The sequence below is a fragment of the Exophiala oligosperma genome (genome assembly GCF_000835515.1).
Source record: "Exophiala oligosperma strain CBS 72588 unplaced genomic scaffold supercont1.4, whole genome shotgun sequence".
NCBI classification, from domain to species: domain Eukaryota; kingdom Fungi; phylum Ascomycota; class Eurotiomycetes; order Chaetothyriales; family Herpotrichiellaceae; genus Exophiala; species Exophiala oligosperma.
In genome coordinates, this window is record NW_015622821.1 from 1,599,416 (window position 1) to 1,625,871 (window position 26,456).

Below are 26,456 nucleotides of genomic sequence, written 5' to 3' on the forward strand. Positions count from 1 at the left end.
GGCCCCTCCGAATCACCTCTTCTCTAATTGGTCGAGAATGGTGCAGGGACAACTCAGAGTCACAGGTTTTAATATTCAACGGGCCAAACAGAAACAAGACGGTTTTCTTGTCCAAGAATCTCTTTTTCGTTCTCTGCCTGTCTCTTCCTCTTGTTTCTCCTCCTCCTCTCTCTCTTGAGACGAAACCCGGCAGAACAGTTTCGTCTAGTACTGCAGCGTGCTTCTCTTCTATTTCGTCCTCGCTACAGTAAGTCACAAATCGACGTCATACGATCTGCGCTTGGACACAAAGATTCTTCGGCTGTAACCAAAAGCCACCGCTTCTTTGTTACCGTCACATGCACAGCCAAAATCCTTGCTCGACCACCCATCCCAGTGCAGATGAAGTAGTGCAGATCGATAACTTCAAGATCTAGGGCTACAACACCCACACACTGAGCGTTTTCTTCGCCGCCAACTGTTCATTTTCCCCTCAACAAAGTTTTAACGAACCCCCAAGGTCTACCCCTCCAAGAGCGCAGATAAGGACACAAGACGAGTCCCGGACCAAAACCTCGACAAGATGCCACCCAGAGGAAGAGGAGGCAAATTCTCCAAGCCCACCCGTGGAGGTGTGTATATAAACGCAATACAAACAAGCACCCTAACTGACACATTCATTCTCTAGGTGGCAAACATTTCTCCCGCGACCTACAGCCCCTCGACAGTGAAGGCAACCAGATGGGCATGTGGCGAGACCCCGCCGATGCTGCAGACTCATCTTCTGAAGAAGAGGAGGACGAGGACGAATCTTCCGAGGAAGAATCCTCAGATGAGGAGGGAGGAGCATCTTCCAAGGCGCCAGCAGCCTCTGGTGAACTGACGCGCGAGCAACGCAAGGAGGCCGCCCGACTGAAAAAACAGGCGGCGATCGCCAAAAAGAACAAAAAAGTCGCCGCCGTGGGAGACATGCCAAGCGAGTCTGAGGAAGAGGAGGAGGCGAGTGAGGACAACGACGACGACATGCCCGCGAACCCCAACCACACCCAAAAGGCCCGGTCCATGGCGCGCGCGGCCACCGGCCCCAGCGGAGAACAGCCCATCAAGAAGACGACGGACAAGGAGAACCTGAGCAGACGGGAGAGGGAGGCCATCGCCGCCCAGCAGGCCAAGGAACGGTACCAGAAACTCCACGCCGAGGGCAAGACGGACGAAGCAAGGGCAGACCTCGCCCGGCTCAAGTTGATCCGAGAACAACGAGAGGCGGCCGCGGCGCGGAAACAGGCCGAAAAGGAAGAACGGGATGCGCGTGAGAAGGATCGAGACGACCGTGAAGCAAAGAGGCGTGAGGCGGCGCTGGGTGCCGGAGGCGCAAAGAAGAGTGCCAAGGGTAAGAAATGAAGGGGAGAGATCCCTGCCCAAATGCCCCCGACCCCATCGTTGCGTTCCCGACTCGGTACTCGCCCGTCCATACGGTACGTTTTTCTTGGCCATGGTGGCAACGGCACGGCAAGACAATGCATTTGAAAACAATTCAAGACGAGAACATTGAGAATAGAGTCTACGACTGGAAGTGGTGATGTGGTGATTATTCAGCTGCCTCATGAAACGAAGACGATGGTGCTAGTCGTCAAGTCGAAGGGTGCATCAGCGAACGGTTTGGGAGTCTGCCTGACCTTGGTACCTCTCCTGCTCTCGTAGGTACATACGGACCAGAAATCTGGTTTCTGTCCCCAAGACACAATTCATCTTACGATATTGCATCTCCGTCCCTGCAATTCGTTTCTTTTCACTTGATTTGATAAGATGACGGGTATAAAAGTCGAAATTGTCAACAAGTTTGCATTCGCATTCGTATTTGTATGTACTCTGGGGGTATCATTGGAAAACTCGGACAAAAAAACACAATAAAACGACACCCATCCAGGCCACTTGGGCTTACGCCTCTCATATTCCGACATACCCACAAGGTCGTAACACCATGACTCGACAAGAGAAAACAATCCTGCCACTTGGACCGTTAGCCCCTGGATCTGCATGCCACCATCGGACTCCAGTAAACTTTTCCGGCCTCACAGTAAGTTCCAGACTTGCATGCACCGTCCGGTTTCATAGCTTCATCGGTCCTTTTTTCTTTTTCTTGAACTTTCAATGATCTTGTCCCGTCACTGTCGAGACCAACCACCGAGTATGTCTCGACTACTAAACATGCTCGCCTTGAGCTTGTACTCGTTCCCACTCGAGATGTCGAGATAAGTGTAGGCGTCGGATTTGTAGTAAATGGCCCTGGCCTCCGCGGCGTCGCCACCGCCACCGCCGTTCAACAGTCCAAGTTTCTTCAAGCCCAAAAGGACACGCTTGACGTCTTCCTTGTCTGCAAAGTCATGCGTGTAGACGCAGATCAACCTCGACCCCTCTTTGTCTTTGACGCCGGCACTTTCGGGGTCAGGGCTCGTGGCCACTTTCGCGCCGATACCCAGTGTCCCTTCCAAAGTGCCCTGCGCGACGAGTGACCACACTCGGTCGACATCCTCGGAAGACGGGAAGAGCATCCATTTGCCCGTGGTGATGTTGCTGTCTCGCGCGAGGTCGCGGACACCCGAGTCGAGACGTTCTCGCTCCGGTCGGAGGAGACGAGTGATGGTCCCGGCTGCTTTCCCCGGGTTTTGGGACTCGACCTGCTCTTTGGTCGAGAGGAAATCCTCGAGTAAGCGGGTTCCCAATTGGCGGAACGTCGCGACGTCGGCAGCTTCCGTGAAGACTTTGCCGGACGGGGTCTTTCCGAGTGGCGGATAAGGGTTCGCAATGTAGATCCAGTGGCCGCGGGACGACGGGGTCTGAGACGGCGGGAGGCGGTCGAGGAAGTCTGTGAGGGATTCCGAGAGTTGCTTGGCTAGTTCCATGCCTTCGTAGAAGTTGTGTGGTCTCGATGTGCTTGCCGAAGTTGCTTCACTTTCCATCTTTGTTTGCTCCGAGGCATCAGGCGCAGCGGTGGGTTCATCGATGTCCATTCGTCCACCATCGTCGAGCATTACGCGGTCGCCACCTTCTTGCTTGATCTTTGAATCACTTGCTGCGTCTTCAAGTTTCATGACGGGTAAGTTCGCGCTGGATTTTGGCTGTTGTTCTTCTTCCTTGACTCGAACTTCATCTGCTTCCTTCTGCTGAGCCTGTTTGGCCTTTTCGGCTTTGACTTGGATATTCCAATCTTGAACTTTCCAGTAATTTCGGGGATCGTACGATGCAGCAAGCTTGTTGTAGTATGCCTTGGTAGCCGCGTCACCTGTTTCGGATCTTAACAAACCATCGCAGGGAGTGAATGGCAGTTATCTTCTAATCTTGGCTGAACACGATGCAAAAAAAAAAAGAAAAACTTACCATGGAAATCTGATTCCTCGCTGAAAAGATCATCCGGTACTTGTATCCATTTCTCTTTTGGGGTGGTTAGGAAATCTGACAAGGTACCTGGAACAGGCATTTTTGCGTGTGCTCAGCAGAGACCTTTTGCAGATGAGATGGAAAGGTCGTCTACATGGCGGAAAACAAGACCAAAACCCGGATACCCTAAGGATACAAAACGATTTGCGTATGTTGGTGAGCTTTCTTTTCAGAAGCCGTTTGTGTAAGCGTGTTGGAAAGTGGAAGTGAGAGAGAGAAATTGGATGTTGTTGTTGGGCTTGATGACCGACCAGGATGATCGTGACGAGGCTGAAACACTAGATTCCGAACCAGTCTCAAGGCAGACAAACACCGATTCAAAGCCAAGGACCACAACACGACAACGAGGAGAGATAGAGAGATGGATCACAAAGAAAAGCCTGTTTCTTTTTTCTGTGCTCTTGTACTGTTGGCCATACAAATCTAGCTCTCAGAATTATAAGGAGCGATCATTTTCCAGTATTGATATCAACATTCGGCCCCATGATAGGCCTCAGGGTTCGGACCTTTCGTTAATTACTTTACTCGGTGTAATAAATCTAAACATATACAAAACAAAGCATGGGCGCCCGCATTCTCCTCTCTCCTCTCGTCTCTCAGGCATAATATGTACAGCTCAACTCCCCAACGACCAAGGTCTTGCCGGACCCGCAGGCCCAGAACTCCACGGTGTAGGTCTTGTCCTTGGTGACAAACAATGACAAGCTCGCCTCTTCGTAGTCTCCTTCGGCTTGAGGCCCCAACGCACGACTGTTGGTGATTGACGACGACCCATCCTCGGCCGTCAGACTCAGACCCGTAGACGCGTTCGGGTAGTTCCGAGAGTCAAAGTCCGGAGCCCGAGTCTTTGCGACACACTCGTAGACCGCCTTGGTGTAGAGCGGGGTCCACGATCCCTTCATGTGCACACACGTGTCTGGGGACGCATCCTTCAGATACACAATGGTCATGGATGGTGCATCATCGGCTCCGGAACTGGCATCGTGGGGGAAGGTCAAGGCCCCAGAGACCGCGGAAGTCGTCTCGTCGATGGTCAAATCACCCAGCGGGCTGAATATGTGTCGATCGACGAGCGAAGGTGACGGTGCTGGGACAACGTATCTGTCTGTCGACGTCGGTGCCTGGGTCGCCAGTGAAGATATCGAGGACTGATAGACGGTGCTCAACGTCGTCGTGAGGACGGAGGAAAATGGTACAAAAAAGGACGCAGGAGGAGCCATCGTAGAAAAGGGGCTCGCCGTGGGTGTCGTGAGGAAGCTCGACTGAGCCGCGTGGACCGGGTCAGGGATACTCCTATCCTTGTCCATGCCAATGGGTACTTGAGGTGGTGCGTACAGAGGAGACAGACGACCACTCGATGCAATCAGAGAGAGATCCGTCGGTTGTTGTCGTTGTCGTTGGGCTTGGGATTCCAAGGATACTGTCACCATCTTGACCGACGGTGTACATATGCCAGCACTTTTGCTGTTTGTGACTGTCTCGGTCACCGTCACCACCGCGGGGGGTTTCATCTGCGGCATGAATTGTGTCGTGGTAGTACCAAACAACGAGCAACCCATGCTAATCTCTGCTCGATAAGCCTCGCAGTTCGTGCCGAATTGATACAAAAAGTCCTTTGAGTTGGCATTGTGGTTTCTGAACTCTGTACAAAATGCGTCTGAAAGTGATACATCATCGAGAAGCCTGGTGTACAGGCTTCTGAGGTTGCTGAGCGAAAGTCAGCGAGGCCTACTCCCACTGAAAATGAAAAAAAGGGCCAGGAGCCGGAAAAAAGACTTACCAGGCGACCTGCGCCTGACCAAGGCTCAACAGAGCCAAAGAGAAACAGAGAGACAGATAGATGCTGTACATTTTGGACTTGCTATGAAGACACGAGAAGATACGAGTAAGACAGAAGAAGAGGATGGCGGTGACAAAGGCAAAGAAACGAAAAAAGTCACATCCTTACAGGAGGAGTTTGTCGAGTTCAAGTACTACTACTGTACCTCCTCCTGCATCCGCGTTCATTCACCAGCCTCTCGAGACTTTTGAGCCAGACTTTCAAAAAACCCGGTCTATGCGTTACCTACGGAGTAACAGGACCGTGTCTTGAGGAGTAGAACGCATCGCCATTGGTCTGAAGATGACGTTGAACGCGGATGTGGCTAACGTGGCCGGCTGTCGAAGCCCGTCCCTGCCAGAGACCAGAGCTTTCACAAGAAATTGGACACAGCTCTGACAGCAACCGAGACATGATGGATCAAAGACGCGGGCAGCGAACAACGGCTAGATCTGAAGAATCTCTAGTAGAATCTTCGCGCGTCTGTTCGAGGGGGAGAGCGCGACAGGTTGAAAGGTTGAAAGGATCTTGACAGACAAACTGACATCTTTGACACGCTCCTGTTTTTTAGAGCCCCAGCGGCTCCAAAGAGAGGACTTGCACGTGACGAGGCTGAAGATCTGGAACGTCAGCCCATGGACCGAGTAACCTACCAAGGAAGAGAATTGGGAATCTATCGAGGTCGAGAGTCGATGTGTATTGACTAGACTCATGTTTCTCAGTTTACGCTGTGGTTATAACAGGATGAAACAACCTTGACGCCGTTGTTTGCACCCTCAAAAGGTGATGCGAGTAGGCGAACCCAACATCAAAACTCAGCCTTGTCTCCATTGAAAATTTGTTCTGTATTCAACATAGCATTTCCAACGCCCATACACATATGTTGTAAGGGAACCTATTTGATTGCACCAAGCTGCCGTGCGTAGGTATGTCTCGGTAACCACGTGATATGAACGCTCATGCTGCATTGCAGTGAATCAATCATATTGCCGGCGAGCATTCACAGTATTCAATATGGCGTTCTGCCGCCTCCGGTTGAATTGAAATCCTCATGTGCCAGTAATCACCTCACTCTTTACAAGAACGGGGTGAGCGTTGTTGACACGCTCCCAAAATCTCAGTAAGTCCTGTAACGCGGCGATGAATGGAGATCTATCTACCTCTGCATCAGTCCTTCTCTTCTTGTCAATCTACACCATGCCTCCACGACGCTCTCTAAACGACCTTATGCAGGCCGCCCGGAGCAATCTTGAACGGCACCATCGCTCGCGACGAGATCAGCAGCAGTACACCCTCACTCGTTCGCATCTTCCCCGTACTGCTGCATTCCTCGACAAAATGTCATCGTCGTCACCAGAAATTCCCTACACGACCCGCACGGCCGACCAAGAAATCGACACTGTGGCCATCTGCCCTACCAACCCGGAGTACATGATCATAGGGACCTATTCGCTCCTCAAGCCCGACGCGCCACGGTCGTATCCTTCCCAGACACGACAAGGCAGCATTCAGGTTCTCATGGTGGCTTCCGACTTCCGTCCCAGATATGCCGGCATGCTTCCACCGCATCTCGATCGCATGGCGTTTCCAGAGGCAATAGTAGACATTCACTTCCATCCCTCCGATGGCACGCTCTTTGGCGCCGCAACCTCGACCGGCAAAGTTCACCTCTTCCGCTTCATCAAACACGGGGATGTTCTCGGTAGGCGTGTCATCACCAAACTGCTTCCACTTGGCAGCGTGATCGTATCTGACCTCGACGAGCACGGTCTGGCACCCCTGGTCACGCAGTTCACTTGGTTTCCCGGCGTCCACACAAAGGGCGTACTCGGCATAAGTGATGTTCAAGATATTTGCTTCGCGGCGGTGACATCGTTCGGCGAGACCAAATTGGTCCGCACTTCCGTTCCGCGCATCAAGGATCTATATGACCAGCGTGTGGGCCAGGATCTGGAGTTCCCCCCGGCTTCGATCACCGACATACACAAGCACGAACTCGAGGCCTGGACGGTGGCGAGTTTCGTGCTACCAAACTCACAAGACACGATCAAAGGCACCGTGACACACATGATCTTGAGTGGAGGGGATGATAGTGCGCTTATCGCATCGGCAATGAACTTGCCACCCGGTGTAATGCCCGAGCAGACGTCGGCATCAATCTCACCATCGGATACCGACGAACTCACTGCGATGCAGCTGTGGAAGGACAGACGGAATCACACGGCCGGCGTCGTGGCCATCCTCCCTCTTCCCCTTCTTACGACGTTGATCAGCAAGGCCGACCCTTCGTCGCAACACCGCGCCTTCATCCCCTTGGTCACGGGAAGCTACGACGAGCGCCTTCGAGTTTTCGAGATCGATCCTGCCACGCGTCGTGCCATGTTCGTCACGGAAACAAGTCTCGGAGGTGGCGTTTGGAGACTGAAGGTGCTAGACCAGTACACCACCCTCGCTAGGGGAAGCAACCAGCAGCAGCATCTACAGTACCATACCCTGATCCTGGTATCGTTGATGCATGGAGGCGCCGCCGTCCTCCGATTGACGTACACTCCAAACGCCTCTGAGACGTGGACGATAGAGGTTCTGACGACATTCCGAGCCGGACATGAGAGCATGGTCTACTGCTGCGATGCAATTCTCGAACCGATGACCGAGGACGACGGGCCAAGTTCAATCGCCGAACACACGGCACCTTCATATACGATCGTCAGCACCAGCTTCTATGACATGAAGATTTGCACCTGGAGGTTTGTCGACCATTTCAAGGCACAGCACTCCCAAGCTCGGGGATTGGCCAATGTTCAAAGTTGAGTAAACGTACCCGCCGTTACGGTCACAACGGGCATGATTGAAGATGTACATTCACAAGGGCGCAACATTCGCACGCTAGATAGACAGTTGTTGGAATCATCAACTCATAATTGTGGTAATAGAATGTTTTGGAGAAAAAGGCGATCGGACAGTCGGCCAAAAAAGTGCCATCAAAATGCCTTATTTGTGTATGCGCATGCTGTTTCGCCTTGTTCCTAGTAGCTTTCCGCGCGCTCTATGAGTACAAAATATTGCATGCCTTTTGATCGATGGCAAAACAACATTCCAGGTCTAGACAATCATCTCTAATTCGCGAGCATATCCAACCATGTGATTGATCACTTCCTTCTGGTCTCCATCTTCCTCCTTCTTTGCATCCTCCAACCCAGGGAAGTATATCCGACCTTCTTCCAGACTCCAGCCCTGTTCACTCGCAAAGTCCATGACCGCACCTTCGGAATCGAGGAAGAGGAGGTTCTTGGCCGAAGCAATAGGGAGCGAGGGATATGACCGAGCAGCACAGGAGGCAATCTCGAGTCGGATGGTGTTGATCAAGATCTATTTTCGGGGGGGGTTGTCAGATATATCACACAAGACGACATGCATGTGGCTTCTACTCACGTCAGAAAACAGGGCAAACTCCTCTCCGGGCACATCTCGGCCGTTTGTTTTCCTCCACACCTGATCATAGCTGCCCTCCATGAGACTTCGTTCCAGTTCGATTGGGTATTTGATGTATTGGTCTTCTTCCACCCTCGATGCATCGTTGGGGTCTTCCGCCACAATCAAGGACTCGAGGAGGGTATGGAACCCGGCATAGTCACCTTGACTTAACAGTAGAAGCAGGTAAAGTCCGGTGATTTTGGACCTGCTTTGGGAAGGGCTAGATTGAAGGCCGGGGAAGTCGTAGAACGGCTGGAGTTGTGAGTAGTATCGGATGAAGGAGTCAGGGTCTCGCGAGCGTATCGACAGGAGAGCACCGGCCTCGAGTATGGAGCGAGCTGTCGCTAGGGTCGAAACGGCCGTCTGCTGGGAGGGTATCAGTGCGTTCTGTTGCAGGAGAGCCAACTTCGCTTTCTGGAGTAGTGACTGGGCTTGTGAAGGGTCACCATGGCTTAACGACTGCTGGAGAGAGTGCAGGATCGGGTCAAGAGATGTGTTATGGCCTGGAGCTGCAGGCATGGTGAGGGTTGTTCTCTGGATGGCGTAAACGGGTAGATGATGGGGGCGTGAGAAGAGATGTCGACGAAAAAGGGTGTGTTTTCAACAGCGGATTTGATGAAGTACTGGCCAGCGCAAAGTCAATCTTCGACTGACAGGGTGACGATTTGTGGTTGACTGTGAATCGGAGTGTTCTTTGTAAACAACTTACACAATCGACCTACGCATTCGCCAGAGCCTCACGACATGATTGCGAATCAGAAGCCAGCCTGGCGCGCCAAGCATTACCCTGCCGCTTTACAGGTCCTGCGGGAAACCATTCAAGGCTGGCAAAGGCAAGGCTGACAAGGCTGAGCATAGAAACACTGGCACTTTAGGTACACTCATGTATTAGTAGCGATTGAGTAAAATAGCTAGTTCTGATGGTGGTGAGATCGTAATATGTACTCTATTCACAAAAATTTCCCTTTGTAGATCATCATCCCATACGGGGCACCTTATGCGACGGGTCTCGACCCTGTGTTACGGTTTCAGAGACCGTAAATCTCGAATCGAGGTCAGCAAACAGATTATCCCATTCTGGCATATCCATGTTTGGCCCCAGTTCGACGTAGTCCGTCCAAATAGCATCAAAATCAGACAAATAATTACGTCCTGTGTCCTGTGCTGGAAAGAAATTCTGTAGTAGCTCAACATCGGGAGCTGCTAACCCGGGTGCGTTCTGCGCATCGGGTTGTTTGATCTCGGTTTTTGAGGCTGCTTCTGGGGGTAAGTGGTGCAGATGAACCTTGTGCTTGCGCAAGATGTCCATGAGAGAGTTAAGAAACTCCCTTGCCAGACTCGACTGGCCTGCAGCCTCCTCCAGAATTGCGCAGGCTTCTCTGACCTCAGCTTTTCGTTTGTCATCGTCACCTTCATTTTTGTTGAAACACAGGTCCATGACCAATACAATAGTCGCCATGAAGACATGGTAGACTACTCCAGTCATCTTGACGTTAGCAAGCAAGACGGAGTCGAACTCCTTCTCGACCAGTCTTTTGAGATGAATGACACACCTCGCCGAGGAGAGTGATATCTCGCGCGAATATGTGTAGTGACTCTCGACTGAACGGCGTATGAGGAAAGGTTGATGTAATTTGCAACGTCGAGTCCGGGCTATCATCCCAAGGGCGTAGCGCTGGATATTGATGTTTGGATTGTCGCGCATGATTCCCTCTGTTTCACGTCGGCTTTTGTCGTCGATTTTGAAGAAAATGGGTAGGTCGTCCAAGAATGCTTCAAACTTGCCATCTAGTTCAATGATTTGCTGGTAATCCAGGCTCGTCAAAGACACATTGAACATGGGCATGACATCGACAACGCAACGGCATATGTCAGCAAGTTTTATACGCTGTATGTAGTATGACATGGTCGTTGGCTCCGATGAGGGTCGTTCAACTAGAGGACGGCGATACATAAGATCGCTGTCATTGATATTGAGCGGCATATTGACCCTAAAGTGCCTGGGCTGGATAAAATACGTGCCTTCTTGAGGCCCTCCACTGAGACCTAAAAGCCTATCACAACATTAAAATTCGGCGCTTCCAAACAAGTGGATATATGCACTTACCAATCAGTAGCGACAACATGCCACCAGACACGGCGCTGAATCTCAATGTCAACAGGATCAGCCGCTTTGGGCGAGTTTGACGACTGGCTAGGGGTAGCGTCGAGTTTATGCAGGCCCATGTCGCGCGCAGTCGAGATGGCACCTGCAAACAAACGACGTGATCTCGCAGAAAATCCCTCGACATGATAAAGCAGAAAGGCCATAAGAATAGCCGCTTGAATTTCTTCCAGCCCGCCAGCCGCCGTACGTCGAGAGAATTCCATGACCTCTAGAGCCGAGTTCGCCCATACTAATGAGGCATGGGCTGCGCTAGATGGTGGAAACTGAGCGATTCTGTCACAAGAGAAGTGGGAGAACATGGCTGCTGAGCTCGCGAAAACAGTCAGGAGAAGGGCAAGTTGTCCGTAGGCGATGGACAGCCGTTGATGCAGATTTGCATAGAGCTTCTCCATAACAGTGCGTAAATGAGGCACGAAGAGAACATGTTGAAGTTCGTCTACATGTTTGACATAATAGTCCAGGAGCATGCTAGCTTCATCCTTCGGGGGGAGCATGACCGACTTCAGGGGAGTTTGATAGTTGGGTCGCTTTGTAGTGACTCCTTGGGTAATACCAGGAGTATTCGCCATTTGTTTGGTCGTCAGAATCTGGAATTCGATATCGCTGGCTCCAGCCGTGGGCCAATGCACCTCCCTGGTGCCTGCCTCTTCTAAGTTGTGAAGTGCTTCCTCATACTCGGAAGCCGGAGAGAGACAGGCGAGAGTCGAACTTGGCCTCGAAGGAGGCCCGCTCGGAGCGTCTCTCGGAAGTGGTGGATCTTGTTTAGGGGTCCCCATGACAATGTCTTCGAGCCTTTTTAGCCTGGCCAGAACAGACAGATTGTTATCAGATTCAGCTGAGATCGACACATTCTCACGACGCGATTGAACCTGGCCATTGCAAGGCAACCCTCTGGTCGCGCAGTTGGAACAAGGCTGCTGACGATCGCATTTTAACTTTTTAGACCTGCAAAACTGGCAGGAGACTGGGTCTTGTCTGGGTCTTTTCAATGGGTTTGCCGTACGTGTCGGCACTTCTGGTGGCATTGTTCAGATCACTCGCTGAAGTCGCGAATATATCTCTGGATCTGACGGCTGAAGGCCTGCAATCCAAATTCTTCGGAACGTGGTCAGCTGATCATTGCGACGATAGAGGAGGATCAGATAATGATGATGGAGGGGATTGATCTCTTGAATTCGAGTAAGATTGCCAGAGGGAATACTGTATGATAGATGGCATTTTTCAACAGTGAATATATCCGTCTGTTGAAGTTATCAGTGACATTATGCCCTTGTCATTTCACTGTCTTCTGGTATTTTGGTAAACAATCGTGTAGACGGCGTTGTCATTTGAACTCGCAATTGCTAGGAATGGCTATCAAGGCCCAGACTACGAGATCAGGCAACGATTCAGCGGGATCCATTCACCATAATGACAAACCAGCAGCATTCAGTACTTCTCTACAGAACAAAGTTCCCTCTATTCTGATCAATCAGACTTTTGATAGCTATATGTTTTCCTCAAACCACGGAGAGAGCAATAAAGGAACCGTACAAGGGATTTACCTATCTCGAAAGTCTACTTACACGGGGAACCTCCATACCATAACACAATATGACCAGCGCGAGTGCTTGAAGTTGCAGCGAATTTATCTATCATGGGCGGCATTACGTTGATAGTATGTAGGTGACTGTCATTGTACGAAATTTCAGTATTTTGTCTTGCGCGACAGTATCAGGTGCACACAGCCTTGGAGAATGCTACACCTAAGATATATATTTGCCTCACACTCGCGGGACGACCAAGGTCACCAAGAAGAAATTTCCGTTTTCGTACCCATCTCCTACTCAAAGCAGAAGGGAGACTCCTTTTTGGTCGCTCAACATGGAAATTCAGGAGGTATACTTCCGTCAATATCAACAAACCAGCAAACGAGGAATGTTGCAGGTCCTAAGATGCCCTCCAGTTATGTTGACTCGCGTGGATGAGGAGCCAGACCACCTACAATGAATGACTTCACTTTGACGCCATTGCAAATGGAGGCGCTTAATCTCTGGCCAGAATCATGTAGGAAATGAATTTCCGGGGCACCGTGATCAACAGACCACCTGCCTATTTGACCGAATTGATCAAGAGAGGAACAAAATCATTCACTGCTCGTAGAAGTGAACTTCCGTCCTTCGGCCAAATATTCGTAAGTTGCATCTCCATGAACGCCTCGGGCTGGGTGAAATGTCCAAATGATGTGTTGACTTGTACTTGATGCAGGTTTGGGTTCTACACAGCTGCAAACTGCAGGTTTATGTCGAGAGTTTTCGGAATGGGTTGTCAGTGGCAAAGATATCCAGGAGGATTGGTTTGAGTTTTCCTGGCTACTTCCTCACTCTCCTCGCATGTCTGACGAGATTCTCAATGACTCCTTCGAAGGCTTCTTTCTCCTTCCGCAAGCCATCCCGCCGCTTGAGCCAATACTCCAGGAGTTCCGATGTCTTTTCAGTAACGTCCTGTAGCTCCTTTACGTGAGCCTTGATTTCATCGTCTGTGAAGCCGTCTAATTTCTCGTCGGTTGTTGCACATAGACGCTTCACGGCGATCAAGTCTAATTCAGGAGGCGGTGGCGGGCCTTTCGGTCTCCTAGGCCGTCGTTCCTTGGTCGTTCCAGATTGTGTACTATCCACTGAGCCCGTAGAGTCATTGGCTGCTTGAGCTTTTAGTCGAGCCACAGATCCTAGGGTTCTGTCTGATTCTGATTGTCGCGATGAGGGTTCGAGGTTAATATCGGGAAGAATGAGCTTCTTCTGCTTCGAGGGTGGAAGGATTTCGTCTAGGTCGACAGGAACACCAAGGCTGACTAAGAAGAGACGTCGTATCCTTGACTGTGTCCAATTGGGTGACTGAAGTGGAGGAGGTGTGATGAGTTGTTTCCAAAGGGAGCGTGACCTGTCGGAGGGGAAAATAGGTGAGTCGTCGGGAATAGGTTCTTGTCGGGTGATAAATGAGAGTTTTTCGGCTGTAGATGAGGGAAACATGGCATCCAAGTGCGCTTGGGTGACGGCGAATAGCTCTGGAACAGAGGAGAGCTTGTCGAAATCGATTAAGGGCTGTAGCATTGGGGCGTGTCATCAGCTAGGTTGTGAGCGCAATGTAGAAAGAACAAAACTCACAAAGGGTTGTGCAGGTATTTGATTGGGTTGAGAGGTAGATACAGGCGATGCCGTAGCATCTTCAGCTTCAACTTCAGGTTCCTGGAACTCATCATCGAAGTCCCCAAAGTCGTCATCAGCTCCTGCCTGTCCACCTTCTTCAAAGTCATCAAAGTCGTCTCCGAAATCATTACTATCATTACTGTTATTTTGAAGTGTAGATCTGCGTCTGGAGTGCTTCAAGGGGCTATCCTTTGATGGTGACCCTGAAACAGGTCAATGGCCCTTCTAAGCTACATTCAGACACTAGAAATTACCTGATTCATCACTCTTCTTTTCCATAAGATCGGGTGCAGCATCAAGGGCTCGCTTTTTGTATGCCTCTGTCCCAGGTACCTCGCCATGTACAGGCTCGGAATCTACCCTAGAGATGATAGTCTCAGGCACCGAAACATTGGAAGGAGGTCCTTCTCTGTTCGTATCATCTTCGGCCGGCCGTCTCTTGGTTGGGTCAGGTGTCTTCAGAATAATGTCTGGTGCAGCATCCATCTGCCTTTGTTGATATGCTGGAGTACCCGGGACCTCGCCATAACTAGCGGATTCGGGGTCGACCTTCTCAACCACGGTCCGTGGTATGAGAGTGCCCCCAGGTGTGGTGGGAGGCTCAATAGAAACACGCCGACTTCTTGCTGGTGAGAGTATCTCTACCTCATCAGGTACCGCATCTTTGGCTCGCTTGTCATACGCAGGAGTTCCTGGGACCTCGCCGTAACTTGGCTCGTCATCGACTTTCTCTATGCGAGTTCTCGGTATGGGCGAGGCAGGAGTTACTGGTCTTGATCGTTTTTGGCCTTCCGAGGCGTCAGAGAAGTGGTCTTCTTCCCCTTCGGAGGATACTGCGATTACCAGTCAGCCCGGGTTTAGAAGAGATTGTGGTGGCCTCGTCTTACGTTCATGTGCACCGGGATCGACTAATTCAATACTCTTTCTGGGTACCTCCAAACTTGTTCTTGACAGTGATCTTGAATGCGATCCAGACATTGTAGACGCACTGTGTGCAATGTTTGGATCGCTTTGAGGTCGAGGGCGTGGAGAGGCCGACAAGAGTGAGAAGATGAGTGAGCGGAGGTCGTTGGGCGAAGGGCAGTTGTGTCTCGCTTTCGCATTCCACGTTTGGGGCACTGCAGACTGCGCTACTCCGTACTCCGTATATTGTACCTGGCAGTTCGACTTTTTGTCTCCGCGCCCAAACGCGTCCACAGTATTTCCATTGACACTACAACTTCTACACTAGATAGCCTTCCTTTTGTCAAGCTGGAAGTCATTGCCAACAATTCACGGCTAATACTCAGACCATCAAAGCCTGGAATCTTCCCTACCATTCCTTTCCGACCGGCGATGATAACCTGCGAAACCTCTCATCGTCGTTGAAATACCTCCTCCATTGGCAACTTTCCGAAATGGCTTTCAACTTCAACCCTCCCGCCTCATCTGGGGGAGGAAGTGGTCAATCATTGTTTGGAACAGCAAATCAGCCTGCGAGTGGTGGTGGACTCTTTGGCAGTGGTACATCAGGCACCAATACAACAGGGTTCAATTTTGGTGGACAGCAACCTACGTCTGGTACAGCTGCGCCGAGTCTATTCGGAGCAGCTGGATCGACGGACAACAAGCCCGCCGCATCTGGTCTCTTTGGTGCTGGTTCTGGAAGTGCGCCACCATCTGGGGGTCTATTCGGCGCCAAAAAGCCTGACGACGCCCAAGGTGGTGACAGCGCAAAACCTACCTTTTCGTTCGGCACACCAGACAAGACATCAACACCCTCAACAAGCGCGCCTTCGCTATTTGGCTCGACAACCCCTGCGACCGGAGGCACAAATAATGCTTTCAGTTTCGGAAATCCATCAACGACTCCTGCTGGGCCTCCCCCTTCTGGGTCAACATTCGGAGCAAGCACTGGCGGTGGTGGTCTGTTTGGAGCGAAACCTGCTGATGGTGCAGCCAAAGCACCATTCAATTTCACAAAACCCGATGCTCTTACCTCTGTATCATCAGCACCAGCGCCAGCAGCACCTTCAGGTGGTCTATTTGGACCCAAGCCGGCCACTGGTGGCTTCAGCTTTGGCGCTCCAAATCCAGCAGAAACAACTCAATCTTCTACACCAGCGCCAATGACCACCGCCGAAGCGCCTAAACCTGCGTTCTCTTTCGGACCCTCCGCAGCAGCATCAACTGCAACTACACCTGCAACATCGCAGCCAGCCGCCCCGGGGACTACACCCTCATTGTTCGGCGCGGCTCCTGCCAAAGATAGCAGCACAAGCCTTTTCCCCAAGCCAGCAGCGCCAGCAGCAACAACTGAAACAGCGCCCGCAACAAAACCAGCATTTTCTTTCGGTCCATCTTCGACACAGGCTTCTGCTGCGCCAGCACAGGCGACTTCTGCTCCAACATCTAAACCACTGTTTGGTGGGCTCAACCTCGGCGCAGGTAACTCTACTCCAGCTGCTTCGACGGCTGCCGCAACTACGACTGGCACCACGGCGACATCTGCACCGGCTGCAAAAGGCTTTTCATTCGGGCCCGCCACAACTACGGCAACCTCTCAACCTACAACAACTGCTGCCCCGGCTGCGTCCCCATTCTCATTTGGCCCAGCTAGCACTACTTCAGCTGCTCAGCCTGCTCCTACCACGGCCACTGCTGCCCCGGGGGCTGGCACCACGCAAGCGCTCGGACAGAGCACCATTGGAGCTCAGACATCCACCACAGGTCCCCCTCCTCCAGCTCAGTCTCGGTTACGCAATAAAACAATGGACGAAGTGCTAACGCGATGGGCAACTGACATGTCTCGATATTCCAAAGAGTTCAAGGATCAGGCCGAGACTATTGCTCGTTGGGACCAGATCATTGTGGATAACTCTTCCAAGATCGACAAGCTCTATGTCCGGACAAGAACATGCGAGAGACAAACCATGAGCGTCGACATGCAACTTGCAGCGGTTGAGAATCAGCAGAGCGAACTCGAGAGCTGGCTGACCAAATACGAGACTGACATTGATGAGATGCTTGCAAAAGACAGTGCAACTCAGACCGAACTAGGAGGGCCAGATCAGGAGAGGGAGCGGACTTACAAGTTGGCAGAAAGACTCGGAGAGAAACTGGATGAAATGGAACGCGACTTGGGCAGTATGGTTGAGGAAGTCAATGCTGCTAATGCAAGTCTGAGTAAGAATGGCAAGGCAGACGAGCCAGTAAGCATATCTTATGGTAACTATCGTGCTACAAGACTGATTATTTGCAGATTACCCAGATCGTCAAAATCCTCAACTCGCATCTTATGCAACTACAGACCATTGATCAGGGCACAGCTGCTCTGCAACAAAAAGTGGCTGCAGCACAGAAGACGGCTGGTAATCTTGGGTACCTGAATGGTTCTATGGGTCAAGGTAGCGGCACGGCTGTGCAGGAATTTTATCGCAGCTACATGGGCAGAAGGTAGATTTTGGTTGTATGACTATGGGCAACGTTAATTGATGATACGGGAAAGCCTCACTTGAAGGAAGTGACAGCTATAGGTCTAGGTCAGACAGCTAGTCCAACACGAGTGAAGTTTTTGATTATTTTTCCATGAGAGCCCGGATCGTGACAGAATGATAGATGATTGGAAGGAGGCTTCTGCAAATGTGTATAGAAGAGCTCAATCTGGAACCTGAGCAAACAAAAGCGGAGTGGCAGGCGCCTCACGACTCATTGATTGGTATTTGAGCAGAGTCTGGGGGCATTCATATCTGTACAGAGCAGAACAGAGCAATTCCCAAGTCAATTCTGGTGGTGCATGTTTGATCCCGTCACTTATTTCTTTGATCTCTCGTCCAAATCAACGCCTGCCCACCTTTGTGTCAGTCCATCTCGTGGAGTCTTGGGCATATGAGGAATCTTCACGTACGCTCGCTCTCCAGGGTGTTGATGTGCTTCTCCAATTCTTCGAGGTGGGCTCTCTGGTCGGCAAGACGCTCCTTGAGTCTTTTCAAACTAGTATGGGCACCGATGTTAGAGTTCGTGCCTCGATCAACTTTTGTTGTGTGCTAATGGAGAAAAAAGGAGCCAGGTAGAGCTTACGCTTCCATCTCCTTGTCCCGGATGTACTTGGTTTCACTGGCCTGCTCACGCTTTTGCCACGAGTCCCTACCAGGGAGTTAGTGTTGGGGTTCCTTTGTCTTCCACCATTCCCAGCAAATGAGGTAGCATTACCCATGGGTCATGCTCGATCTTGGAGCACCGGTATCGCCTTCACTGGCACGGAAGGAGGCGACGGAGAAGGACCGACGGACAGCAGGAGTGGCTCTTGCGAGCTTGACAACTTGAGTTCGCAGCATTGTGAAAAAGATTGATCAAGGATTCGACGGTAGACTAGCAAGAGGACAACAAAGATTTGCAGATGGTTGATTGTTTGAAGTTCGGCCTGCGGGAGAAGCTCGCTTAGTGTTGCTGCAACAAGCTTGCGCAGACGCTATGACGAGATTGAACCCTGCAGATGAGGATCACGTGGCCACTACACACCAACACGAGGCTAGGTACTTCAGAGATACTGTACGCGCAGAAAATAAAGATAATAGGCAGGTTGAAACTATAAATATACTCTGTGTAGACGTCTATAGTACTTTATTTTGTCTAGAAGAATGCAAAGGATTGAAAGGTCTACAGAGTCACAGCGACAATTATCATGCTAGCGAGAGGGTGATCTCATTGTCATCCAACTATTCATAGATAAAAGGAGCCAAAAAAAATCCGTCTATATATGGAACATGTACTCCAGACGGTACGTATGTACTGTACAATGGTTTTGACATCTTTCAGCCTCTCGACGACATGAAACAGACACGTCGATGTGAAACTGGGGAGATTAATGTGAGAAAGACCTCAGTTTTGATAGCTGACGGTGGACAGATGACGCCATGCCGAATTGGGGATGGTGGGCTTTTCGCAGTTGTTGGCCCCCCCTTTGCGCTCCTTCCCTCTCTTGCTTTGCTCCCACCCTCCCAACTCTGTCACTGCCTGCGCACAAGTCTTAAGTTAGTCTCGTTTGAATTGAGATTCCCATCTTTGCCCTTTCTACCACAACACAACCTGAAACCACCACACCAACTTCCACACTTTTTCAATTCTCTGCGCCTCCAAAATCTTCCATCTCTCGAGTCCTCGCTCACAACGACTCTCGCTCATTCTTCCACTCTTTCGAGACGGTAAGCTCTTCTCCCTACTGTCCCCCTCGTGAGTCCAGGGGTACCTGTATACCCCACGTCTTCAGCCGCGACGACGGAACCCTCACTTGCGCTGTGATCCCTGCGAAATTTAGCTCAGGCCGACGATGCAAAGCACACCGTCGCTCAAGATCCCTCGTCATCTTTGCAGCATGTTTGCCTCGAATCGTAGATCGCGACTCCTTCAAATCTCAACACAGGCGTCTGATTGACGTCAATCCCGTCCGTCGACTTCCACAGCCTCAATCTCGAGCTTTGTGCAGCAACCATGACCATGGACCTTGAGGAAGCCGTCCTGCATCACGATCTGGCCCTCTTCCATGGCAGCAACATTTATTCGCCATTCTTTGGAACCGTCGCACATGTTCTTACTTGCCGTTGTGGACAGAGTTTCCGCTAATCATCAGTCTCACAGGTGTTTCTTAGTGTAAACCAATTCACCAAAAATTAACATCAAACATGGGTGTCGAGGAATCAGTCTACTTGGCAAAGCTTGCTGAGCAAGCCGAGCGCTATGAAGGTGAGCTTTTTTTCTGCCTCTGTTCGCGTCGCGTGTTGCTGATCTAGCGCAGAAATGGTCGAGAACATGAAGGTCGTTGCATCTGCAGACCAAGAACTCTCTGTCGAAGAGCGAAATCTCCTCTCTGTCGCCTACAAGAACGTCATCGGCGCTCGCCGAGCCTCGTGGAGAATCGTCACATCTATCGAGCAAAAGGAGGAATCCAAAGGCAATGAGGCGCAGGTCAAACTCATCAAGGAATACCGCCAGACAATCGAGAAGGAGCTCGGAAAGATCTGCGAAGACATCCTTGAGGTCCTCGATCAACATTTGATCCCCTCGGCCCAATCCGGCGAGTCCAAGGTCTTCTACCACAAGATGTAAGTTTTTTCTTCTTAATTCGACCAGGCACATCTGACCCCTCGACCAGGAAGGGTGATTACCACCGCTACCTCGCTGAATTCGCCACTGCCGATAAGCGAAAGGAGTCCGCCGACAAGTCTCTTGAAGCTTACAAGGCTGCCACCGAGGTTGCTCAGACTGATCTCGCTCCTACTCATCCCATCCGACTTGGTCTTGCCCTGAACTTCTCCGTCTTCTACTATGAGATTCTCAACTCTCCCGACCAGGCTTGCCACCTTGCAAAGCAGGCTTTTGATGATGCCATCGCTGAGCTTGACACCCTGAGCGAGGAAAGCTACAAGGACTCTACATTGATCATGCAGTTGCTGCGGGACAACCTGGTGAGTACACTTTAGTCGGTCGAATTGTTCGTGTCACTGACAGATTGCAGACCCTCTGGACTTCTTCTGAGGCTGAACCACAAGAGGCAGCTGGTCAATCAAGTGAAGCACCTAAGGAGACTGAGGCTGCCGCTGCCCCCGCCGCCGAGGCTGAGAAGACTGATGCTTAAATTTCAGATCGTGTCATGGTGATATTCCCAACTTGGCAATCGGAACACTGGACCGATGTGGTCTCTAAGGCTCTGCGACAATTGGGAGACAATGCTCAAATGCACTAAGCATTCAAAAAAACCAATCTTTCCTTCCCACCTAACCCCCAAATGATGTTTTTCCCCGTACGAATAGCTCAAATAGCAGATGATACAGCAGACATCTGTGTTGTGGTGCGAACCCGATTATGTCAGCTACTACTTTTAGACAAAAGACTGGAGAAATAGCAATATCAGGAATCGGTTCATCGTTCTGCAAATATTGAGGCTTGTTTCTTGTCTTGGAATTCGTAAAGAGTAGATGGATCTTTGGTTTATCAATTGTGACGCCTGAGCCTGATCAAGTTGTACCTGTAAGATTGACTGACTTGTGGTTTGTGATGAGGAACTTGCTACTGAGAGAGGTGCATGTGTCTTTCTCTTGTCTTGTCATCTACCGATGCCGACATGATGCTCGGAGACTTAGCTCGCTAGGTACCTAAACGTCGTGACTTGTTTTATGTAGAGTATACCTACCTGGCAGTGCCAACGGGAGACAAAAGATGACGACTTGATGAAATGTTGTGCCTGTTGACGACAACGACAACAACAGTTGATGAAGATGATGATAATGAAGATGATGGAGGATGCAAGTTTTCTTCATCATATTGATATGTAGCGTCCTCTACTGCCGCTTGGTCTGATATCTATCTATCTAGGTAACTGGGGGCAGTCTGTTCGACCTCACCGGTCGACTCTTTGATTGTCGATTGTGGTGATGATCTTTATCCGTAGAGTAAGTCTCACCGACGATGACTTTTTCTTCTCTTTTCTTTTCCCCTTTTTTTGCTGCTTCTTCGTTTTTGTACCCTTCGAAGCCCACCTGATGATCAATCCAATCTTCTCACCGACCACCGCACCAAGCTCCAAAAGGACTTTCAAGATCATAGCCGGGGGGGGCTCACTTTCTGCTCTCGTTTCTGCCTCTCCAAAAGCTGCTCTCTGTTTGAAAAAATTGCCCACTTGTCTTTTCTTTGGTCTCCTCTCTTCTCCTTTCTTCTGTCTCCTTGAAATCAATCCTCATGTCGTCTCGGGGGGAAAAGTGTCGATATGTTTTTTTGGCGGACATTTTTTGCATTCGTGCGCGCACACACTTCATTCCCGTGTAGCAGTTTTCATTCGTCTTTGAACTGAAGAAGAAGGAGAAGAAATCACCAACGACAACCCTTCCCTTTCTTCCTTTGCCCATTTCCACGGATTCAATCACTTTGTCGAAGCCGAAGGTGGGTGTGAAGACGGAGGAGGACGACGACGACGACGACGGGCACGACGTTCAAGATTGTTGAATGACCAACTCGCCTTTTCGAGGTTTCCGGCTTCGACCTTGCCGTCACGCACCAGGGCTTCACGACTCATGAGGACGGGAGTGATGAATTTGAAGATTTGTGGGTTGGCTCTGGCTCTTTCGATGGCGTCGTAAAAGGTGTCGTTGTCATCCTCGTCGTCTTCATCGTCATCATCACCGTCACTTTCGGTTGTCGAAGATGCCGGGAAGGTGTGGATGTTTTCTTGGTGTGCGAGTAGGGAGTAACCTGCCCCCGATAGTGTACATTCACCGGCGCCGGCACCGGCACCGGCACCGTCACTGACAGGAGGAATGGTCTTGGTCGTGGTCGTGACCATGTCCGTGGCGAGAGTTGTGGTGGTACTCTTTGAAGAGTCATTCTTGTTGACGTCAATAGACTCGATTCCTTTTCGGGCCGTAGACGTATCGACACCCGGAGCTGTTGAAGTGCAAGTCGAAGGTGACAAGGGCAACAACAATTCATCGTCCAGAGCATTTCTAAACATGCCATTGCATCGTTTGAAATACAATCCCTTGGCGAGGCCGCTGGTAGCCATGCACGCCTCGAGCCGAGCCTTTTCGTCGCGGATGCGTCGAGTGGTCTCTTCGGCGGCCAGGCGGGCAATGAGGGCCATTACTTCCGCCTCTTCTTTGGCCTCTTGAGCTTGACGTCTCTCGTAGTAGGTCTCGTGGCCGTAGTCACTTTCGCTGCCGATCTCCTCCTCCCACGACGTCGTGGTCACGGTGGTGTGTGACTTTTTGTTTGTTTTGGAGTCTTCTGTGCTACAGGTCGACAAGCCAGAACTCAAAGACACCGTAGCAGTAGTAGTAGCAGTATCTGAAGATAAAGACGCAGATGAAGTTGATCCGGCATGGGCTCTTCCACCACCAGCACAACCTTCTTTACCTGTGTCCGTGACTGGTGGTTGGTGTTCAGGTTGACTGACTCTTTCGTCGAGGATCTTGGTCAATTTGTCGTGTCTGGTCTTTGCAAGATCGTCAATTGCCTTGACAAACTCTGCGGGTTTGATGACAACGTCAGGACTATCCGAGAAGATGCAACCTTTGCCATGAACGTAGGTGATGATTGGAATCGGTAGAGGGTCGTCGTCGTCGTCGTCATGCTCGGCCTCCTTGTTGTTGTTGTTGATGATGATGGTAGTAGTATTATTGGGGATTGCGGGAGTTCGACGACGCCAAAATGGTGTGGGTCGGCTCACGGTGACGACTTTGAGGTTCTTCAAGATGGACTTTCTTTTTTCGTTGGATCCTGGCAGAGAAGAGTACAACGGGTAGATTTTGTCGCGGATGTCATCCAGGGTGGCAACATCGTAGGTCTCTTCGTCACTGCGTTGATGTGTGTTAGTCCATGCGCGGTCTGGTAATGAGCGCGATGAAACCCTGAGAAGGTTGTATAGTACATGTTCAAGTCCAGACAAGACAGACTATAGAGGTTTGAACATTATACGTTTCTGGACAATCTTGAAAATATCGACCAGTTGGTGGTGAGAAAACAGAGACAGAGCAATGAAGATATCGGTAAAGGACAGACTGAAACACAACGAAATGACAAGTAGTCAAAGCAGATCACTAGACTCACATGTCACGATGAACCTCGCACAACTTGAAGGTCGTCTTGGTCTCGCCATCACAAGTACGGCATTCACGAGCACGAACACAGTCAACACAAACTTCGTATTGATCGTGTCCCCACAGATACGATATTGGAGTGTCGAGTGCAGGGTTCAATAGAATCAAGGTAACCATCTTGATCAAATGCACCAGCTATGGTGTAAAGTCAAGCCAGGTGGTGAATCTCTCAGGTAGTTGAAGGAAGATAGTGATGGTTCTAGTAAAGTAGGAAGATAGTCTGTGTGAGAAGAAAAGGGAAAGATGAAAAGATTTATTGGAAGAGGCTGATGTGAGGAATCAAATGTTGGAAATTTTACTATGTGTGGAACTCGATTGAAGCATTCATCGCTGCCTGTCTGTCAGGACTGAATGGTGAAGGGCCGAAAGGATATCATCGGTCCAGCCACATGCGACACGGCTTGTGTGACTGCGCAGTTGATCCATGTCTGATATTCAACCGTGTTGACATTATCACGAGGTGGCTCTGGTCGCGTTGTCGTGTTGATCTCTCATGCGTCACTAATGAATGAACACCGCTACAAGTTGGTATCGGTGACTGTGAGGTAACGGCATCTGCTGAGAGTGGTGTCGCCGTCTGTGCTCTGGCAAGGACATTTTCAGGAAAGTGACATGTCTCAGAATGAACAAGATAGTTCCAGCAATCTGTCTCCAACTTGACAGCCAGAGACCACTAGCCAGAGAGTTGGCTTCTTTGATAAGTCGACGTTTGCTTTTCAGTTGCAGGGCATCTTCCAGCAACCAGAAATGCAACATAAAGCAGTTGTCGATACCAGTGTCATGGTATGATGACGGTGACAAAGGTCTTTATCCCTGAATCATGATCCTGCCGAATGCCTGGACCCAGTGGTAGCAAGTATATCAAGTAGCTTGTGTACAACCCGGACCCTCTGTGGATCGTTTTCATTTTGATTTCTTGTTTGCCTTGGGTGTATCAGAATTGAGCTTGTTCGTTGGTACCGATGTCGTTGCTATTGGCGCGGCCACGTGATTCGACTTAAGCTTGAGAACATGGGAAGACTGATGCTGGTCATGTTTACTTCCTGCAGGGAAGAATATGCGAGCAACAAGGTCGACCATCCATAGCGTAAAAACAGCAAGCGCAGTCAAATCGAGAACATGCACCGCCCACCACAATTTGACATTCAAGCCACACCTTGAAATATCGTACTTCCATCCTTTGCTCGAGAGATCATACCAGGCACTGAGGAGACCTGCGTTGCCATCATAGTCCCCCATCATGCTTCGCAAAGTGATCTCCCGCACACCAGTATGTGAATTTCTTCCGTCAACCTGATCCCAACGTACTGCCTCCCATGTCGTTTGTCGACCTTCTTCAACATTCCCTGTGGAGCTAGACCAAGTTGTGTTTGAAGGGACATAGTGCAAGACATCACATCCTTCATGATCATGTCCGGTCAAAATTAATCCATGTCTTCCCTTGCCTTGTGCTGGTGCATCGACGTTGCCAGTCATTCCGAAAAGAGCTTCAAGAGTACCATGCTGGCTTACTTCGGTACTGAGATGATTTTGCTCTCTGACTCCATGGGGTCTATACACACCGCCGCCGTCGTCATCTCCCCAATAGTCGAAAAATGGAGCATCTATACATACGCCCTCTTTTTTGTGTAGAGGAAGGTGCGTGAGAAGAAGGGTGAACGAGGAACGATCTTCGACAGGTCGCAAACGATCGGAGATCAGGCTATTGATAAAGTTGAATGTTTCGGCTTGAAGGTCGTCCGAGAAAGCTGGAGAATCAAGGATCAAGCTGTTCAGCACGATCAGGTGTATGGTTGGTATGGTCTCATTGCTTGAAATGCCGTGGTAAGGATATTGGAATCTGACATCCCAGTTGGCCTTTCCAAACGCCCGTTCAAAACGATCCATCCTGCTCTGAGAGATCTCTCCAGCATAGCCAACATCGTGGTTTCCGGCAATATTGATGATATTCGTCATCCAACTATCATCGTTTGCCTCAAAGATTTGTTCCTCCTTTTTGATATTCGAGCTCGTTATATCGTCGCTTATCCTGTGCCCAGAGGCAAAGACCCTGTTCCAATACCTCCAGCCTCTCCATGCAAACTCCTCATCAGTGACCCATTGGCTCCCGATCAGGTCTCCCAGCACCGTTACGTGGCTAGGCTTAGTCCACCAGTGTAGGGTTCGATAGATGTGGCCCAGATAGTAATCGTTGCCAAGCAGATCCAGTCGTTTTCGAAGAGCCTGCAAAGATGTCGGGATATCCTCGAGCAGGATGCCTCTCACATCCTCGAGTATTTGAGATTTGAAATCATGGCCTCCTGTTGCGCAGATCGTTGCCCATCGGCGTTCTATCTTTCGTAGAAACGCGTCTTCAGGCTTCGGTAGTGAGCTATCTCCCTCTAATTGAGGGTCAGCGAGCACAAGTAATCGGAAAGGAACCGAAGGCAGGGCCGGCGCGTCTAAAGCGTGCGTGAACGGCCAATGTTGTTGGAGAGTATAGGCGAAGGCCGTCGTCGTGGAAGCATCGCGGGCTGGAAACACACAACCGTGGAAGACAGGATATGAATACAAATAAAGCGTCAAAGAAACAGCAAAAGGGAGAAGGACGCGCAGCAACCCGCCTGCGACCCCAAGGATGTACATCGAAGCATGAAAAAAAGAAGGAAACTAGAGAAAGATGCGCCTGCACATCCAATAATAGCAATAACCATAAATACATGGAGTCATTGGAGAGACGTGTAGATCGTTCAGGGGAGACACTGCGGGTCATTTAGTTATGAGTGCAA

The 26,456-nt window shown here is 50.4% G+C and overlaps 11 protein-coding genes across 12 annotated transcripts; 4 read left to right on the forward strand and 7 right to left on the reverse strand.

Moving 5' to 3' along the window:
* Nucleotides 1-112: 112 nt before the first annotated feature.
* PV06_04701 lies at nt 113-1,827 on the forward strand. Of its 2 annotated transcripts, XM_016405626.1 has the most exons (3): nt 113-247; nt 417-611; nt 668-1,827. In XM_016405626.1, the coding sequence occupies exons 2-3, from the start codon at nt 563-565 to the stop codon at nt 1,378-1,380; spliced, it is 762 nt and encodes a 253-aa protein (XP_016263832.1). In that variant the 5' UTR covers nt 113-247; nt 417-562; the 3' UTR covers nt 1,381-1,827. The 2 variants fall into 2 exon arrangements, with proteins under 2 accessions (XP_016263832.1, XP_016263831.1); XM_016405625.1 differs by having other exon boundaries at nt 113-611.
* A 317-nt stretch (nt 1,828-2,144) lies between these two features.
* Nucleotides 2,145-3,457, reverse strand: PV06_04702 (uncharacterized protein; the record flags this gene model as incomplete). The annotated part of the gene is made up of 2 exons (XM_016405627.1): nt 2,145-3,262; nt 3,358-3,457. The coding sequence occupies 2 exons, from the start codon at nt 3,455-3,457 to the stop codon at nt 2,145-2,147; spliced, it is 1,218 nt and encodes a 405-aa protein (XP_016263833.1).
* A 454-nt stretch (nt 3,458-3,911) lies between these two features.
* Nucleotides 3,912-5,331, reverse strand: PV06_04703 (uncharacterized protein). Its single transcript, XM_016405628.1, has 2 exons — nt 5,198-5,331; nt 3,912-5,124 (listed from the first exon to the last, which is right to left on the reverse strand). The coding sequence occupies exons 1-2, from the start codon at nt 5,266-5,268 to the stop codon at nt 4,014-4,016; spliced, it is 1,182 nt and encodes a 393-aa protein (XP_016263834.1). The 5' UTR covers nt 5,269-5,331; the 3' UTR covers nt 3,912-4,013.
* A 1,102-nt stretch (nt 5,332-6,433) lies between these two features.
* Nucleotides 6,434-8,047, forward strand: PV06_04704 (uncharacterized protein; the record flags this gene model as incomplete). The annotated part of the gene is made up of 1 exon (XM_016405629.1): nt 6,434-8,047. One exon carries the CDS (start codon nt 6,434-6,436, stop codon nt 8,045-8,047), a length of 1,614 nt encoding a protein of 537 aa, XP_016263835.1.
* Nucleotides 8,048-8,145: 98 nt separating this feature from the next.
* On the reverse strand, nt 8,146-9,428 carry PV06_04705 (uncharacterized protein). Its single transcript, XM_016405630.1, has 2 exons — nt 8,669-9,428; nt 8,146-8,605 (listed from the first exon to the last, which is right to left on the reverse strand). Exons 1-2 carry the CDS (start codon nt 9,227-9,229, stop codon nt 8,339-8,341), a joined length of 828 nt encoding a protein of 275 aa, XP_016263836.1. The 5' UTR covers nt 9,230-9,428; the 3' UTR covers nt 8,146-8,338.
* Nucleotides 9,429-9,624: 196 nt separating this feature from the next.
* Nucleotides 9,625-12,080, reverse strand: PV06_04706 (uncharacterized protein). The gene is made up of 2 exons (XM_016405631.1): nt 10,818-12,080; nt 9,625-10,764 (listed from the first exon to the last, which is right to left on the reverse strand). Exons 1-2 carry the CDS (start codon nt 11,900-11,902, stop codon nt 9,687-9,689), a joined length of 2,163 nt encoding a protein of 720 aa, XP_016263837.1. The 5' UTR covers nt 11,903-12,080; the 3' UTR covers nt 9,625-9,686.
* Nucleotides 12,081-13,228: 1,148 nt separating this feature from the next.
* PV06_04707 (uncharacterized protein) lies at nt 13,229-15,040 on the reverse strand (the record flags this gene model as incomplete). The annotated part of the gene is made up of 4 exons (XM_016405632.1): nt 13,229-13,957; nt 14,021-14,265; nt 14,317-14,895; nt 14,950-15,040. 4 exons carry the CDS (start codon nt 15,038-15,040, stop codon nt 13,229-13,231), a joined length of 1,644 nt encoding a protein of 547 aa, XP_016263838.1.
* A 210-nt stretch (nt 15,041-15,250) lies between these two features.
* On the forward strand, nt 15,251-17,831 carry PV06_04708 (uncharacterized protein). Its single transcript, XM_016405633.1, has 2 exons — nt 15,251-17,253; nt 17,304-17,831. The coding sequence occupies exons 1-2, from the start codon at nt 15,460-15,462 to the stop codon at nt 17,499-17,501; spliced, it is 1,992 nt and encodes a 663-aa protein (XP_016263839.1). The 5' UTR covers nt 15,251-15,459; the 3' UTR covers nt 17,502-17,831.
* Nucleotides 17,482-18,462, reverse strand: PV06_04709 (uncharacterized protein). Its single transcript, XM_016405634.1, has 4 exons — nt 18,254-18,462; nt 18,122-18,187; nt 17,949-18,034; nt 17,482-17,886 (listed from the first exon to the last, which is right to left on the reverse strand). Exons 1-4 carry the CDS (start codon nt 18,376-18,378, stop codon nt 17,855-17,857), a joined length of 309 nt encoding a protein of 102 aa, XP_016263840.1. The 5' UTR covers nt 18,379-18,462; the 3' UTR covers nt 17,482-17,854.
* A 580-nt stretch (nt 18,463-19,042) lies between these two features.
* Nucleotides 19,043-21,261, forward strand: PV06_04710 (uncharacterized protein). Its single transcript, XM_016405635.1, has 5 exons — nt 19,043-19,245; nt 19,679-19,783; nt 19,836-20,142; nt 20,193-20,505; nt 20,556-21,261. Exons 2-5 carry the CDS (start codon nt 19,723-19,725, stop codon nt 20,673-20,675), a joined length of 801 nt encoding a protein of 266 aa, XP_016263841.1. The 5' UTR covers nt 19,043-19,245; nt 19,679-19,722; the 3' UTR covers nt 20,676-21,261.
* Nucleotides 21,262-23,969: 2,708 nt separating this feature from the next.
* Nucleotides 23,970-26,313, reverse strand: PV06_04711 (uncharacterized protein; the record flags this gene model as incomplete). The annotated part of the gene is made up of 1 exon (XM_016405636.1): nt 23,970-26,313. One exon carries the CDS (start codon nt 26,311-26,313, stop codon nt 24,592-24,594), a length of 1,722 nt encoding a protein of 573 aa, XP_016263842.1. The 3' UTR covers nt 23,970-24,591.
* Between the last annotated feature and the right edge of the window lie 143 nt (nt 26,314-26,456).

Bases quoted from the DNA above. Each gene is read 5' to 3' on its own strand.
- PV06_04701 (XM_016405625.1), top strand. From the start codon at position 563: ATGCCACCCAGAGGAAGAGGAGGCAAATTCTCCAAGCCCACCCGTGGA. The intron at 612-667 runs GTGTGTATATAA...TTCATTCTCTAG, and splicing joins CTCCAAGCCCACCCGTGGAG to GTGGCAAACATTTCTCCCGC.
- PV06_04703 (XM_016405628.1), bottom strand. From the start codon at position 5,268: ATGTACAGCATCTATCTGTCTCTCTGTTTCTCTTTGGCTCTGTTGAGC. The intron at 5,125-5,197 runs GTAAGTCTTTTT...ACTTTCGCTCAG, and splicing joins GGTCAGGCGCAGGTCGCCTG to CAACCTCAGAAGCCTGTACA.
- PV06_04705 (XM_016405630.1), bottom strand. From the start codon at position 9,229: ATGCCTGCAGCTCCAGGCCATAACACATCTCTTGACCCGATCCTGCAC. The intron at 8,606-8,668 runs GTGAGTAGAAGC...CCCCGAAAATAG, and splicing joins AGTTTGCCCTGTTTTCTGAC to ATCTTGATCAACACCATCCG.
- PV06_04706 (XM_016405631.1), bottom strand. From the start codon at position 11,902: ATGCCACCAGAAGTGCCGACACGTACGGCAAACCCATTGAAAAGACCC. The intron at 10,765-10,817 runs GTAAGTGCATAT...ATGTTGTGATAG, and splicing joins CATGTTGTCGCTACTGATTG to GCTTTTAGGTCTCAGTGGAG.
- PV06_04708 (XM_016405633.1), top strand. From the start codon at position 15,460: ATGGCTTTCAACTTCAACCCTCCCGCCTCATCTGGGGGAGGAAGTGGT. The intron at 17,254-17,303 runs GTAAGCATATCT...GATTATTTGCAG, and splicing joins ATGGCAAGGCAGACGAGCCA to ATTACCCAGATCGTCAAAAT.
- PV06_04709 (XM_016405634.1), bottom strand. From the start codon at position 18,378: ATGCTGCGAACTCAAGTTGTCAAGCTCGCAAGAGCCACTCCTGCTGTC. The intron at 18,035-18,121 runs GTAAGCTCTACC...TGCCCATACTAG, and splicing joins CGGGACAAGGAGATGGAAGC to TTTGAAAAGACTCAAGGAGC. The intron at 17,887-17,948 runs GTACGTGAAGAT...AAAGGTGGGCAG, and splicing joins CAACACCCTGGAGAGCGAGC to GCGTTGATTTGGACGAGAGA.
- PV06_04710 (XM_016405635.1), top strand. From the start codon at position 19,723: ATGGGTGTCGAGGAATCAGTCTACTTGGCAAAGCTTGCTGAGCAAGCC. The intron at 19,784-19,835 runs GTGAGCTTTTTT...GATCTAGCGCAG, and splicing joins GCAAGCCGAGCGCTATGAAG to AAATGGTCGAGAACATGAAG. The intron at 20,143-20,192 runs GTAAGTTTTTTC...CCCCTCGACCAG, and splicing joins AAGGTCTTCTACCACAAGAT to GAAGGGTGATTACCACCGCT.